This window comes from Euphorbia lathyris, chromosome 9, assembly GCF_963576675.1.
Source record: "Euphorbia lathyris chromosome 9, ddEupLath1.1, whole genome shotgun sequence".
NCBI lineage: Eukaryota > Viridiplantae > Streptophyta > Magnoliopsida > Malpighiales > Euphorbiaceae > Euphorbia > Euphorbia lathyris.
The window spans coordinates 67,177,033-67,194,350 of record NC_088918.1 but is presented as its reverse complement, the minus strand read 5'-3'; the positions used below and the strand labels follow the sequence as shown (position 1 = coordinate 67,194,350).

General features: G+C 33.6%; 2 protein-coding genes across 2 annotated transcripts; one reads left to right on the top strand and one right to left on the bottom strand.

Annotated features, from left to right (window-relative positions):
* Positions 1-3,993: 3,993 nt before the first annotated feature.
* Positions 3,994-14,816, top strand: LOC136207401 (pentatricopeptide repeat-containing protein At1g63080, mitochondrial-like). Its single transcript, XM_065998664.1, has 2 exons — positions 3,994-4,722; positions 13,726-14,816. The coding sequence occupies exons 1-2, from the start codon at positions 3,994-3,996 to the stop codon at positions 14,614-14,616; spliced, it is 1,620 nt and encodes a 539-aa protein (XP_065854736.1). The 3' UTR covers positions 14,617-14,816.
* Positions 8,197-11,018, bottom strand: LOC136205464 (uncharacterized). Its single transcript, XM_065996071.1, has 3 exons — positions 9,829-11,018; positions 8,763-8,873; positions 8,197-8,608 (listed from the first exon to the last, which is right to left on the bottom strand). Exons 1-3 carry the CDS (start codon positions 10,453-10,455, stop codon positions 8,372-8,374), a joined length of 975 nt encoding a protein of 324 aa, XP_065852143.1. The 5' UTR covers positions 10,456-11,018; the 3' UTR covers positions 8,197-8,371.
* Positions 14,817-17,318: the final 2,502 nt, after the last annotated feature.

Here is a 17,318-nt window from a genome sequence, read left to right as displayed (position 1 = left end):
TTCTCAATGGTGAGTTTAATTTTCTCCATATTCTTAACTCATATTTAATGTCAACTGCTTCAGTGATGACGAATGCCAACTGCTTCAGTGATGACGAAAGATGTTTCTGCTAATCCAAATTGACTAAACAGTTCATTAAGAAAAATGTTAGGACCTTACCGTATGTTTTTTAAAATACAGGGACTAAACAATGTGTTTTGTCAAAATATAGGGACTAATAAATTAATTATCCTAAATTAAACAATAATTAAAGATAAATTGATTTATAAAAATAAGATATGAATATCATTGAAAAAGCATGAGTTATTTTCCATTTATATGAATTATCTAATTAATGAAGTTTGGATAGCACACACATCTTCAATGCGGGATTTTAGAGCATCTCCAATAAGAATGCCAAAAAGAGTGCTAAGATGATGTGACATTTAGTTTGATAACTTTTGGGTGTCAAAAAAGTTGCTAAAATTTGCCAATTCTTTGTAACATTGCTTTAAAGTTGTCAAGCATTTTTTAATATTAAAAAAATTGATTTACTTATTATTGGTTTACATTTTTTATGAATTTCTCTCTAATTTTACTATTGGTTGACAATAGCCCTGTTTGGTAAAGAGTGTTTTGGGATAAAAAGAACGGTTTTGACCAACTTTAGAGGTTTGACCACTGAAACCGCTAATTGGAGTGTTTGGTGGAGAGAGGTTTGGAAGAGAGTTTTGAGATGAAAACGCTAATTTAGAAAAAGCTCTTAAAATGAGCTTTTTCAATTAGCGTTTTGCAATATTAAAATTAATGGACTTCTTTAACCCTAATAGATAGACTCCCTCTTCTCCTGCGTTAAAATTAATGCCCTTATTCGTCTTTTTGCACAAACCGCTATTATCAATCAGCTAATTTTTACCAAACAGGTCTACACAAACAGCTAATCAAATCAGCTAGTCAAATCATCTAATTTCCAATCAGGGTCAATATTTATAATTAAATAAATTATATATTAAATAATGATTTATGACAACTTTTAAAGTTGCTTTACTATTGGAACATTTTTAAATAAAAATTACCAAAAGTGACGTGGATTCATAAATTAATAAAATATTATATTTTAATATGATTTATCAATTTTTGACACTTTTTAGATGTTCTTATGGAAGGGTCCCAGCTCTTTATGTAACTAAAAAAACCTTCCATACAACAATAGACATCTCTCCATCACTTATTCTTTTTTTTTTTTCTTGAAGTGTCCATCACTTATTCTAATTAATAAAAATAAGAGCTTTTTTATAATTTATAACCGGGGGTTTGATTTACGTTTTACTCCACCAAACTTCATCCACCGCCGCCGACATCTCTACCATCATCCACCGCCGTCATCATCTCTTTATGATTGTACTTGTGGTTCAAAATGTTTTTCTTTGTTTCTGGTATAAAATTTCTTATTTTCAATTAAAAGAAAAGGAGAGGATAAAGTTAAATGGAGCACCAAATGGGTTTCTGAAGAAAAATATTGAAGATCTGGAATTTGATCTTCTTCGATCTCATGCATGTGCTGCGATTTTGCAGCAATTCTAGAGAATAAATGTTATACTTACTCGATATTCTACAGATTCCAGTGAAAGGGAAGCCTAAATCGATAATTTCAGTAATCTTTGGTATGAGCATATCCTTTCTTTTGATTAACTGATGGAATAGAACAAAATTCGGATTCGACAAAAGAATCAGTCTATCTCCATCGTTCTCCTTCCACATATTCACCAGTGTCATGAAATAGAAAATAGCGACGAGCAGCAATCGGTGGTGGAGATGGTCGGCGATGGATGAAGATTGACGGAGTAAAACTGCAAAAAAGTAAAAATAAAAAGGTCTCCTATTTTTTGTTTTTGATTAATTGAAGTAAGTAATTGACAGGTGTCCATTCTTGTACGGAAGGTGTTTTTAGTGATATGGAGAGCCCGGATGCTCATATAAAATCCCCTTCAATGCCTAGTGAATTCTCCAATTACAATAAAACAAAACCTTCTCCTTTTATTACTATTAGGCATTCACAAATATAACCGCCGCTATCCAAATTTCTCCGACTCTCATATCAAATCCACCATGCTCATTTCCACTTTCAGACGCCTTCTTCCTTCTCCTTCTTCAGCTCATTCTCCAATTCATCAGATTTTGGGTTCTATTTCTTCTTTCCATACTCCTAATTCAACAACCTCTTGTTGGGAATTTTTCTCGATTGCGACAATTTAGCGGAAACGATAAAACAATTTTATTGAATTTATGAGGTTTACAAGAGGGTGTTCTCTAGAAACTTTCTAGTTTTACAATGAGATAAAACAAAAATAGTACACTCCGGTGTTTCCCGAAACTACCCAAAATAATTATCTTTACTATTTTTATTTCTCCCCAAAATAATTAGACTACCCTCTAAATAAACTCTCAAAATTCACAAGGCACAATTGTGCCTCCTCTCACTACATTTTGGTTCCACCCTAACTCCCTTTCTCTTCCTATATTTCCCACAATACTCAAACTAAATGAGCATCCTTGGCTTTTATAGCCAAGGATGAAACTTCCTTTAATTAATTGTGCCAGCGTTTTGCTGGCACAATTAATTCTTCATTTGACCACCAAATTTTGGTGGTCACTTTCACACCTCTCTTTATTTCTTTTTTTTTTAAATAATTACAAATTATAAAAATAATCTCTCATTAATACAAATTATAAAAACAGCCCCTCATTAATTGGAATTTCACTACAATTTCCTTTTTTTCTATTTAATTGTTTTAAATTAATAGTTAATTTTCTCAACAATCTTTCCCTTAACTATTAATTTAAAACTTTCATCATTTTTTTTTGATGGACTTTCCCATCATTACCTTGTAAACGGAGCATTCTCTCCGCAAACAACTTCTCGGTGCACTTCTCACCGAATCAATGATGTACTTTCCCATCATCACCGGAGCACTTCTCTCCGCAAACAACTTCTCGGTGCACTTCTCACCGAATCAATTTGTTGATGCACTTCTCATCAACCTTCAATTATTGGAGCACTTGTCTCCAAATTAAGCAAATTCTTCTTCGTCAACATGGTCTGTCACATTGACACTTTTTTTTTCTCTTGTTTCTGCAATTCCATTGCACGCGCCCAAACTTCTTACACGAAACATTTGGGCTTCCCCATGCCAGCAGTCCTTCCCTCAACTGCTTGCTCATTTTCTCCATTTTCTCACGCCCAATTGATTTGGTGGGTGACGCTACATTGAACCATAGCTCTGATACCATTGTTGGGAATTTTTCTCGATTGCGACAATTTAGCGGAAGCGATAAAACAATTTTATTGAATTTATGAGGTTTACAAGAGGGTGTTCTCTAGAAACTTTCTAGAGTTACAATGAGATAAAACAAAAATAGTACACTCCGGTGTTTCCTAAAACTACCCAAAATAATTATCTTTACTATTTTTATTTCTCCCCAAAATAATTAGACTACCCTCTAAATAAACTCTCAAAATTCACAAGGCACAATTGTGCCTCCTCTCACTACATTTTGGTTCCACCCTAACTCCCTTTCTCTTCCTATATTTCCCACAATACTCAAACTAAATGAGCATCCTTGGCTTTTATAGCCAAGGATGAAACTTCCTTTAATTAATTGTGCCAGCATTTTGCTGGCACAATTAATTCTTCATTTGACCACCAAATTTTGGTGGTCTAAGACCATTGAATTTGGTGGTCACTTTCACACCTCTCTTTATTATTATTATTTTTAAATAATTACAAATTACAAAAATAATCCCTCATTAATACAAATTATAAAAACAGCCCCTCATTAATTGGAACTTCACTATAATTTCCTTTTTTTCTATTTAATTGTTTTAAATTAATAGTTAATTTTCTCAACACCTCTGCCTACAATGAAGTTGTCGCTTCCTTTTCTCAGCTTCTTCGTATATGGCCCTTACCTCCTGTGTTTGAATTCAACAAATTATTGTCTGCACTCGTTAGGATGAAACATTTTCAGACTGCCATTTCCTTCTCCAAGCATATGGAATTGGTGAGCATTAAACCTAATCTTTATACTTTTAACATCCTAATTAATTGTTTCTGCCATTTAGAGCGTCCTAATTTTGGGTTCTCGCTATTGGCTAAAGCTTTTAAGCTTGGTTTCCAACCTGACATTATAACTTTCAATACTTTGATGAATGGGTTATGTATGGATAGTAAAGTTGATGATACAATCCATTTGTTTGATAGGATAGTTGTTTTAGGTTATCAACCTGATATATATACTTATAATGTGGTTGTAAATGGAATGTGTAAAATTGGTGATACGTATGCTGCAATTTCTCTGCCCGAGAGAATGATTGAGAGGGGTTGTGGGCCTGATGTGGTCACCTATAATGCTATAATCGATGGCCTTTGCAAACATAATTTAGTTAGCGAAGCATTTGATCTCTTTATCAGTATTAAGAATCAAGCTATTTTGCCCGATGTTATCATGTATAGTTCTTTAATTCATTGTGTATGTCACAATAGCAAGTGGAAGGAAAGTATGATTATGTTCAATGAAATGTTAAATATGAATATAGCTCCAGATGTTGTTACCTTTAGTATATTGATTGATCAACTTTCTAAAGGAGGTATAATAGTCAAAGCTCAATGTACCCTTAGTATGATGATTCAAAAGGGCATAGAGCCTGATGTTGTTACCTACAGTTCATTAATAGATGGGTATAGTTTACATGGACAATTGGATAGAGCAAACAAAGTATTTCATTCGATGAAGAAGAAGAACAGTAAACCTGATGTCCATACTTATATTATATTAATTACTCTCTCCATTCCATTATATAAGTCATTCTAGGGTGTTTCACACAAATTAAAAAATATATTGGTTAACTAAAAAAAATTCTCTCTCATGTCACTATTGGGTAATAAGCATTGGAATATTAAAAAACACATGTACCAATACAAAAAATAATTCTCTCTCATGTCACTATTGGGCAATAAGCATTGGAATCCTAGAAAGACTTATATTTTGAAAAAAAACTAAATTGCTAGAATGACTTATAAAAAGGAATGGAGGGAGTAATTGGTATTGCAAGTCTAAATGGAGGCAGTGGATCTTCTTGAAGAAATGCTTGGTGAAGGTTTAATTCCAGACCATTGTATATATAATCATCTTATCCATGGGTTATGCCTTGTAAGGTGTCCTTACGAAGCTCTAAAGCTTTTTAAAAATATGCATGCAAGTGCTTGTCCTCCCAATGTAGTGACTTACTTAGCTTTGATTGATGGTTTTTGTAAACGTGGATAACTTAATGTTGCCCTGGAAATATTTCAAGAAATGGAAAGGAGTAGACTCAAGCCTAATATATGCATATACAATACCTTAATTGATGGCTTGTTCAAAACTGGAAGGTCCAAAGATGCAGTAGGCTTGATTTCAAGGCTTTCTATTGATGGATTGCAGCCCGACATCCACACAATTAATATACTAATTGGTGAACCATGCAGAAAAGGTTCCCCGCATAAAGCATATAAGGTTTTCAGAAATATGGAAGAGAATGACTTCTTACCCGATAGTTGCCCTTATAATGTCATTATTCAAGGATTTCTTAGGCACAAGAATCTGCCAATGGCAGTAGAACTCATCCGTGAAATGCGTAGCAAGGGTTTCTATGCAGAGAAAACCGCAGCAGAAACTATTAAGAGAGAAAACACTCATTGAGTTTCATTTGTATTTTTCAGTTGTATTTCCTCCCTAAGCTGTTTTAGTTGACTCTGAAATTGCTTTTGACTATTTTTTTTGAAAGAATTCAAAGCCTTCCTGTTTAGTCTGTTTCTTTCTTTTTTTATTTTGCTATTTTATTTTGTTACCGTTGCTGACCGTCTTTGTTTCTTCCATTATGAATTAGAATTGTCATAGGAACCATGTTTTATTAACTTTTGATTTTCAATTGCATAATGGTTTAAAATGTTATTTGGTCTTAACTTATTCAACATTTTGTTATTTGGCTATAGACTTATTCAAAATTTTGGAATTTGGCTCTTAAGTTATTATTTGGTCATTGTGAAAATTTCATCTAATTTGAACAATCTTGATAAAACTCTTATCCTCCTAACACACATGGTGATATGTTTTAGACTTTTTTTACTACATAAATTTTCTTACAATTAGATTAAAAAAATAGGTACTATTGAAATGCAATTCCAAGATCCTACCTCCCCTTTTTCTAGTGGAAATTTGGGGGTAACGGAAACAACGAGTGACTCAGTGCTTTTATCAAACAAACCTGTTACTTTAGTTTCTGAAGAAAAAAAAAATCAGAGCAGTGCCATTCCTCAAGAACAAAAGTAAAAAATAAATTCATTCATGAGATTAATTTTTTTTTTTTTTTTTTTTTATCATGTTGAATCATTTTACTTTCTTAAAATTTTCTATTTATAATTTTGCAATTGGTTGCTTTAATAAAGATTAGGTACTCTACTGATTTATTGTAAGAGATCACATAAATTTATAAACTTAAAATGATTGTAGAATCAATCTACTATAAAGCTCTCCAATCAGATTTATCAACTCAACAAGTAAAGCAGTATACAGTTCCAAGTATGAAATCTGGGATTATAGCATATTTACAAATCATCTCCAAGGTTCTTTCTGCCCTTGTATATGTTTTCTTCTGAATGTATGCATTTCCAGTCATACGAGGATGTATTCTTTTGAAAATCTTCTTATTGATATCAAGTCTCGAATTCTCAATTTTTATTTCGTAAAAAAAGACCTCCTACAGCCTTCAAAATTTCCCTTAAAGTACTCTCCATGAAACAGAATCAAGTTTTTGGTTTTTTCAACCATCAAACAATTATTCTGTCAGACTCATTTTCAATAATTTATTTCGACTCCGTTACTCATTATTTTTCTGAGATTCCAGTTCTAAATCCTTCCTTTGCACACTAACTTTAAATACTGGCATTCGTTTCGCTCAAATCCGACCTCTACAGCCCTCGAAATTTAGCCTGAAAGTCCCACGAAAGCATCAGTTCTGTCCCATTTTGTTGCTGTTTTGGTGGTAAATTTCTGATCCAGTCCCTGAATCATCTGAATTGCTCCGAATTCGTCCAGAATTACCCGGACAACGCAACAACCTTTGAAACGATTTTCCGGAGTTCCAGTCCTCAATTTCACGCATCCCAACGACATCAAAGAGATCGGTTTAATTTTTATTTCATCCCGTACATATTTATTTTTTATGACTTATTTACATTTCTAGCTTTAAAGTTATTATTTCTTTTAAGTTGTAATTTTCATGCTTTATTATTATTTGTAATACAAAAAAACATTGAAAAATATTTACAAAATCAATAAAAATATAAAAAAAAAATTTAAAAATATATATTTTTGTGTTGTTTTATTACTTTATTTTTTGTACTTATATTTAAAAATTGTTTTCCGACCGACCTGTCAAGTAACGTCGGGGCCCAAAACCGTTGTTTTTATTTTCAGTCCTTGTAACGGTCAGCAATCGCTTTTTGTTTAGAATTCAAGTAATTCAGACGCATTTTATTTATTTACTGTATCCAATTACTATTTTATCCTTTGAGAATTAGCTTCTCTGGCACGCCCGCACTATTTTTACCATTTTTAATCCCCGCAAACGCGTATCAAGATTGAAAATTGGGATATTCCGAAAATATCGCCAACAATCACATATTTTTATAAACTTAAAATGATTGTAGAATCAATCTACTATAAAGCTCTCCAATCAGATCTATCAACTCAACAAGTAAAGCAGTATACAGTTCCAAGTATGAAATCTGGGATTATAGCATATTTACAAATCATCTCCAAGGTTCTTTCTACCCTTGTATATGTTTTCTTCTGAATGTATGCATTTCCAGTCATACGAGGATGTATTCTTTTGAAAATCTTCTCTGATAATACTATGTCTAAATAACATCTGTATATTAGTGTAGAAGTTGTCAAGGGTGGTAACGAGAGAAATATTACTCAGCTCCATAGAAAATGGGCGAGTTCGGTTCATGAACATTGTAATCGAGTTTGATCAAGAGCTTGTTACTAAACCTGCTCACGAACTTTCCAACTTAGTTTTGCCATGCTCAAGTTCAACTCGTTACAAATGGTGCTCAAACTCTTTTCGCCGAATTGCTCATAAAATGTAGTATTACTTAACTGATACACACATCTCAACCTGCTGTACATCCACACAGAACAAACATTTTACACCAAATGCCCTGAATTTGGTATGAACAAACTGAAACAGAAGACCATGTAGTAGCTGCAATAGAAGCATGTTAATTTAAGAAAATTCATTTTCAGTTCATCTGAGCATTACATTCTCCCTGGGTTAATAAAGCATATCCTATGAATTCTTCCACCAAATGCCAAAAGTCACACCTAACATCAAAGCCAGTGTATAGTTCATCCACACCCCATCCTTTTTCATTGTTTTCCCTCCATCTGCTATTGATTTCTTCTGCGACTCTATAATTGCATCTTTCTCCTTCAAATTCTTCAACAGACCGTTCATAACATTCCGATAGTGCTCAGGTGCGTCCTCATCACTCCACAAGAAATACCCACATGAAGCTTCAGTGGTCTGAAAAAATTGAAAGAGAAGGATCAGGATTATTTTTCTGAAAATAAATTGAAAGAAAAGGAGAAGCTGGAAACGAATTGAAAGAAATTCACTATTATGAACCCTAATTTCATACTAATTTCCCCAAAGTAGAAATTGATCAAGTTAAACTTACACCATAATGCTTGCACCCAAAAAACCTTCTCCCTGGGTTAGCTGTTGTCCAAGAAGGTCTTAGGATTGCAACTTCTCCACATTGACAATAAGGAACTGATTTTCTCTCTTTCTGTCAACATTATGAATGAAATCAACGAAATAGAGAGTATAATCGGAAAAGGGAGAAATGAAGTCAAAAGATGCAGCCGAACAACAACAGATTAAATGGAGATGATGGAGAAGAAAATATTGAAGAAGAAGAAGAAGAAGGTGGGCAATGCGAGTAACGAAGATGAAGAAGAAGAAGAAGAAGGTGAATCGGTAATAAAGGAAGTCTGATTGTTACCCTTTGAATTTATCCCCCTTGGAGAAAAACAAAAAGATTGCACTGTCCATTTATTTCTTGTTTTCTTTTTGAAAAAAATAATAATAAGGGATATTTCGTTGCTCATAACAATGAGTACGTTTAATATATAATTTGACTATAAGACAACTGCAAAATTCAATTTTAAACTGTGTGTGCTGTTGCGGAGTTTATTTACAGAAGATTAGTATAGAAAAATCTGAGTTTTTGCAATATGTTACAATTTTATTGGTTATTTTGCTGAGCTTGTCAAGTTAGTGTCAAATTTACATTTCTTCCCTTCAAAGTAGTGAGATAAATCTCTGTCACGAAAAGAAACAGCAGTACACATGAATGAATTACTTAAAAATAACAATTTTGCTAGGAATCTAAAATTATGATGAAAGTGATCCCTTTCATCACTGTATAACTTCTCTTTGATCAGACCATCCTGTAGAACACTTATCATTTCTAATAGCTTATCCATGGAAGCTGAGCCTTGCTAAGTGGAGTCCTAACTTTTCTGTTTGGATGGTTGCTCCCCGCCATATGACTTGCTTCCCATTCAATTGGAAAGTCATTGTGAGGGACTCAAAATCCCATACGATCGGGCCTAGGGTTCGCAGCCATTTAACCCCAATACCATGTCGAAACCGCCTAGTGATAATACAAACAAATCAACAGGAAAAGTCTCAGAATTAACCTAAACTGGAATCTGGGTGCAAATCCCAGGGCTGTGTACCTTTTCGCCATTAGCCACTGTCAGTTGTAATCCCAGCTTGACTGTCACAGGTAGTTTCAGGTGAAGAGCAACTTGCTTGTTAACAAAATTGTGAGTACTTCCTGAATCAACCAATATCAGCATTGGTGGCCCCGCTACATGTGCTTGTAATTGCATAGTTTGAGAATTTCTAATGCCTGTGATTGCATGGAGAGAAATTTCTGGTTCATAGGAACCTTCAGTCTCTTCTTCGTGCTCTAGGTCATCCATTAGAAGACAGACCAACCTTTTACACTTATGCCCAACAGAGTACAAATCATCACAATTGAAGCATTGACCTTTTGCTCTTCTTTCCGCCATCTCAGCTCTCCCCAACCGTTTGATTGGTGGCGTGCTGGCGCTGCTTACCATACTAGTTGTGGGTCTCGAAGTGTTGCCCATTCCAGGTTTTTGGGTGTTAAAAGTGTTAATTGTTGATGGTTTTAGAGCTGTCCAAGATGGCACAGGGCACCCCACGCTGAAATTTCCCCGATTAAGCTGCATCTTCCGTTCAAAAGCCTTTGCCAGATTCATTGCAGTAACTAAATTAGGGGGATTTTGCATCTCTACGTCCACCCGTAGAATCTCAATTAACCCTGCCGTGAACATCTCGACTTGTTGATTTGACCGAACCGAAGTGGCCCTTGCTAAAAGGGTCTCAAACTGACGTTGGTATTCCTCCACCGTGCTTATTTGCTTTAAATTAATTAATTCACCTAAAGGGATTGCTAGTGAGAGGAGGACCAAACCTAAGGAGACAGTAGGTTTTGAATTGGCTCCATCCCAGTTCTGGTTCTTTCTGCTCCAATCTGTAAAACCAGAGTTGTGCTTCTTCAGTCATGTGAAAGGCGGCTAGTACCACCTTATCTTTTTCTTCGATTCGCTGGTTGACAAAAAATTGTTCACACCGGTACAACCATCGTAGCGGATCGCCGATCCCATTATAGGAAGGGAAATCCAAACGGCTGAATTTAGGGATGAGTAGCGCACCGTTTACACGGTTTGAATTCTCTCCCGATGAATCCATCGAGTCAGTAGACGGTCTGTTTTTGTTCCTCCCTCCTTCATTCTTGTTGCTTTGATCTTTAATATATGACTGCATTGACGTCGTGTTTCATCTCGTTGTGCGATATGGTGAAAGTCGCAAAAGTATGCTCCAGGTCCATAATCCGGCTTGTCAATTGTTCCATGTCATCCATGACGACCGGCTCTGATACCAATTTGTTGTGTGCCCGCGAATAGGATCTCGTCACAGGTATGTTCACCGGAAAATTCATTCGATTTGCCTTGTTGCTCATGTTCTTTGTGGAACCTATTTTGAAAACTCGATAGCGATTTGTGAGAGATGGCAAAACTCCCTATATCAATTTTTTATATGTAAAAATTTCGTCCCTTTATTCATAATAAAAAATCCTCTTTTATAGAAGAGTACAAGGTTTGCGAAAAGACTTCTACAGGGGATAGGAATAGAACAAAGAATAAGAGTCCTACTAGGATTATAAGACTATAAAGCAAGAATAAAAAATAAAGAATAAGAGTCCTACTAGAAATAGAAACTATAAAGTAGGAATAAAGACTGAGAGTCCTACTGAAAATAGGAGACCGAAAAAATAAAAATAGGAAAGTAGGAAAAATTAAAGACCGGTGATCTAGCGACGTCGATGATATTGCTGACCCACAAAGGCGTCTACAACAGCTTCTGATGGTTGGGATCGGGTAGTCTTCGAGTTAGACGCTCAAGGGGTTGTCAACAACATAAATAAGGATCAAGAGGACCTGTGCGAGTACAGTTGTATCGTCCAAGACTATCGGGACGTTTTATCAGTTAAAACGAGTTATTCTGTTTCTTTCGTGCCTCGTTTACCAAACGAAACTACCCATGTCATGGCTCGGCAACTTGGTTCTATTGCTAACGACTTTTATTCTTTTACTGTACCGAGTTGGCTCGGTAATGTCATTCTTAAAAACCTAGCATCGTTTAATTAATAAAGCTTATTGTATTTAAATAAAAAAACTCTAAATTTATGCATACAAACTTTAAACCATAGAAACATGTTTGCAAATCTATAAAACCATCGTAGTTTTTGTTGTTGTTTTTTCACTTATTCTTTAATTTCTTTTACCAGATTGCACCCTAAACTTATATATATATATATATATATATATATATCTTTGTGTCAAGTATTTCATAATTCAAGTATAAAAAATATTAACATGCTCGGAATAGGGATTAAAAATTCTTTTATTAGTTTCTTTATGTTGTCCTAACACATTGTTTAGTTGATTCATAAGTTATTGGTTCTGTTCATTGTGGTTATTAAATTACATTTGAATTGCATTTTTTTAGTAAATGTATTTTTAACATGCTTAGGCATTGAAAAAGCATGTCTACCTAATTAAAAAAGTTTGGATAGCACACGTCTTCTGTACCTTCTTAATTCTCCAATTACAATAAACAAAACCTTCTTCTGCTGTTTCAGAAATATCAAAGCCACTGTCCAAATTTACATTTTTAACTCTCAGATCAACCATGCTCACTTCCACTTTCAGACCCCTTCTTCCTTCTTCTTCTTCAGCTCATTCTCCATTTCATCAGATTTTGGGTTCTATTTCTTCTTTCCATACTCCTAATTCAACCTCTGCCTCCAATGAAGTTGTTGCTTCCTTTTCTCAGCTTCTTCGTATGAGGCCTCGACCTCCTGTGGTTGAATTCAACAAATTGTTGTCTGCACTGGTTAGGATGAAACATTTTCAGACTGCCATTTCTTTATCCAAGCATATGGAATTGGTGAGAATTAAGCCTGATCTTTATACTTTGGGTTAATACACATATTTACCCTTGTATTTGTCTGTTTTGGCACATATGCCCTTATATTAAATAAACACATAAATATATCCTTATATTTTTTAAATAACACCAAAAATACCCTAATCTAACGGACTAATAAAATCACACTAACCGTACAACTCCATTGTCAGCTTTAACATCAAAGCCTTCTTAAACATCACCAAACGATGTCGTTTTTCATAATCGCACCTCCTCATCCACCTCTACCTACACCGCCTTTACACCATCTTTTCATCCTCTTTGTTCAACATCTGTTTTTGTTTTTCATAACCGCACCTCCTCATCCACCTCCACCAAAAATCACTTTGATCTTTATCCGATTCACCGGCGAGCATTTTAGATCTGTAAAAGGAGGACAAGTTCATGCTCAGCAGATGATTGAGTCCGGTTGTGTTTACATCATATTCAAGTCGACCCACAGTTACTTCTTACGAAATGATAAATTGAAATCCATCGACGGCGAGTTCAAAGGTACAGAACTTTTGAGCAGATGAATAGGAGATGAATGATGATAGTTTCATCTATAGAGCAGGAATTGTTGTATAGAAGTAGTCACATTAATTAAAAAAAAGCCATTAACTGCTGATGGAGAAAGAAAGTTTTAATACAAGGGAAGGAAGGAAGCACAGCTTGAAGTTGAAGAAAGTCAGTGGAAGAATCTAGTAAATTTTTATGCCTGTTATAATTTTTATTAAGATTTAAAATTAGTTTTAATGATGTGTAATGTTTTAATTGGGTGTTAGGTAAGTGGTTTGATGACTGAATGACGGTGTTATCCAAATAGGATATTTTTGGTGTTATTTGAAAAATATAAGGATATATTTGTGTGTTTATTTGATATAGGGGTATATGTGCTAAAACGGACAAATATAAAGGTAAATATGTGTATTAACCCTTATACTTTTAACATACTAATTAATTGTTTCTGCCATTTAGAGCGTCCTAATTTTGGGTTCTCGGTATTGGCTAAAGCTTTTAAGCTTGGTTTCCAACCTGACATTATAACCTTCAATACTTTGATGAATGGGTTATGTATGGACGGTAAAGTTGATGATGCAATCCATTTGTTTGATAGGATAGTTGTTTTAGGTTATCAACCTGATGTATATACTTATAATGTGGTTGTAAATGGACTGTGTAAAATTGGTGATATGTATGCTGCAATTTCTCTGCTCGAGAGAATGATTGAGAGGGGTTGTGGGCCTGATGTTGTCACCTATAGTGCTGTAATCGATGGCCTTTGCAAGCATAATTTAGTTAGTGAAGCATTTGATCTCTTTATGAGGATTAAGAATCAAGGTATTTTGCTCAATATTATCACGTATAATTCTTTAATCCATGGTCTATGCCACAATAGCAATTGGAAGGAAAGTATGATTCTATTCAATGAAATGTTAAATAGGAATATAGCTCCAGACGTTGTTACCTTTAGTATATTGATTGATCAACTTTGTAAAGGAGGAACGATAGTCAAAGCTCAATGTACGGTTGGCATGATGATTCAAAGGGGTATAGAACCTAATGTTGTTACTTATAGTTCGTTAATAGATGGGTACAGTTTACATGGACAATTGGATAGAGCAAACAAAGTATTTCATTTGATGAAGAAGAAGAACTGTAAACCTGATGTCCATACTTATAATATATTAATTAATTGGTATTGCAAGTCTAAAAGGATAGATGTGGCAGTGGAACTTCTTGAAGAAATGTTTGATGAAGGTTTAATTCCAGACCATTATACATATAATCCTCTTATCCATGGGTTATGCCTTGCAAGCGGTCCTTACGAAGCTCTAAAGCTTTTCAAAAACATGCATGCAAGTGCTTGTCCTCCAAATGTAGTAACTTACTCAGCTTTGATCGATGGTTTTTGTAAATGTGGAGAACTTAATGTTGCCCTGGAAATATTTCACGAAATGTGAAGGAGTAAACTCAAGCCTAATATATGCATATACAATACCTTAATTGATGGCTTGTTCAAAACTGGAAGGTCAAAGATGCAGTAGGCTTGATTTCAAGGCTTTCTATTGATGGATTGCAGCCCAACATCTGCACAATTACTATACTAATTGGTGAACTATGCAGAAAAGGTTCCCCGCATAAAGCATATAAGGTTTTCAGAAATATGGAAGACAATGGCTTCTTACCCGATAGTTGCTCTTATAATGTCATTATTCAAGGATTTCTTCGGGACGGGAATCTGTCAATGGCAGAAAAACTCATCCGTGAAATGCGTAGCAAGAGTTTCTAAACAGAACACCACAGCAGCTCTGGTAATTGTAGAATAATAACATTCTGAAATTTCTGTAATTGTTTTTTATGTATATGTAAGACCTGCTTACAAATGATCTGTATTCTGTTCTAAATTATTACTACTTTAACATTTATTTATTTGAGAGGATGCCTACTAGGTAAGGTAATAGTATTGTATCTGTGCTAGGGATGAGTAGGCTTGAGATGAATGACTTTTTTTGACATGCCCGATTTGATATTTGAGCATTTTTCAATTATGAAATAATATATCTTTGCTTTTGCCTTTAATTGAAATCTGATATTTATACTTTTGAAAACAGCAGCAGAAACTATTAAGAGAGAAAACACTCATCTAAGTTTCATCTGTATTTTTCAGTTGTTTTTCCTCCCTGAGCTGTTTTAGTTGACTCTGAAATTGCTTTTGATATTTTTTTTTTTTGTGTTCTGAAAGAATTCAAAGCCTTCATATTCAAATTCCGAGATCCTCCCTCCCCTTTTTCTAGTGGAAATTCGGGGTAATCAGAAGATTGAGTGGCCGGTTGCTTTTATCAAACAAAGCAGTTATTTTAGTTTTCGCAAGCAAGTCAAGCAGTGTCGGTCCTCCAAAAAAATGAATTCATTAATGAGTTTACTTTCTTGATCATGTTGAATCATTTTACTTTCTTGTTCAAATTTTCTATTTATAATTTTGCATTTCGGTATTTTAATGAAGGTCAGGTACACTATTGACTTATTTTATCTCAATTTCATTACTTAGAGATCACATCGTTTTATAAACTTAAAATGATTGTAGAATCTAATATAAAGCTATCCAATCAGAGATTTAATCAACACAGTATCCAAATAATGTACAGTTCCAAGTATGAAATGTGAGATTTTATTTCCAATGTTTTCTTCTGAATGTATGCATATTTCCAGTCATACCAGGATGTATCTCTTTTTACAATTCTTCTCTGATGATACCATGTGTAATTAGTGTAAAAGTTGTTATTAAGGGTGGTAATTAGAGAAATATTACCGCATCTATAAGAAATCTCAGCTCCATAGAAAAAATGGAGTTTGCTTCATGAACATTATAATCGAGTTTGTTCATGAACTTATTACTAAACCTGTTCACGAACTTTCGAGCTTAATTTCACCATGCTCAAGTTTGGTTCGTTTACAAATCGTGCTCAAGTTAGACACCTTTATAAATAATGCCAAAGGTGATAGAGGCCGAAAGCGGAATTGCTCATGAACTGTAGTATTACTGAACTGATACACACATCTCAACCTACTGTACATCCACACGGAACAAACATTTTACACCACCTATTTACAGTAAAAGCCCTGAATTTGGTATGAACAAACTGAACCAGAAGACTATGTAGGAGCTGCAATAGGAAATTCATTTTCAGTTCATCGGAGCATTACATTCTCCCTGGGTTAATAAAGCATATATATAAGTCAGATATAAATAAAATGAAGAAGATTTTTTTTAAGTTAGTTAACTTCTGGTAACTTGAGTTGAACATAATGTCTACAATATCAATTTGACACTTAATTAATAGGTAAATAATTATAAAATCTATGTGTTTTTACTTAATACACTACTTAGTCCATCTATTTTTAGAAATAATTATATAGTCTTCCAGTTTTTGTTTTTGTTAACTCCTTAATCCTTATGCTTGAGTCAATGGGTAAACTATACTAAATTTTTTTTTTTTTTTTTGAAAGGATACTAAATAAATTTTAAAATACCAAATTACCATTTATTTTATGTTTTAATAATAAAACATCTATTTTTTCTATTTTCTATTTTTTTCTCTTTTTTTCCTACATAATCACAATATCTCCAATATAAAGCAATTAATTTATTAATTTTTATATAATTATAGAACTTTAATTTAGCAACGTAAAATTTTTTGACTAAAAAATGAATGAAAAATATTTCAGAAATTATTGAAATAGAAGTAAGACTATAAATGCAAGTCTAATAAATATATGATTTAAAAAAAATTATTTTAAAGATATTATATTAAAAAATAAAGAAAAAAAATAATTACAATTAAAACAAGTATATTAATTTCGATGTATATATATAGTTCAAAAACTTCATTAAAACTAATTAGATTAAATTTAAAACTAAAAGATAAAATTTCTTTTTATGTATATAACTAGGGGCAATTTTGGACTTTCATTTACAAAAAGAAACAGAATGACTAAAAAATTGATTAAGAACTTAAGAACCTTACAATGTAATGGACGTTACTCGTGTGTAAGTAAAAATATAAGGACCTTATAATCCTTTACTCTAATTAATAATAATAATTTTCAACAATAGATCTAGATTTATTAAAACCTCAACCATAACCAACATAACCCGACAGCC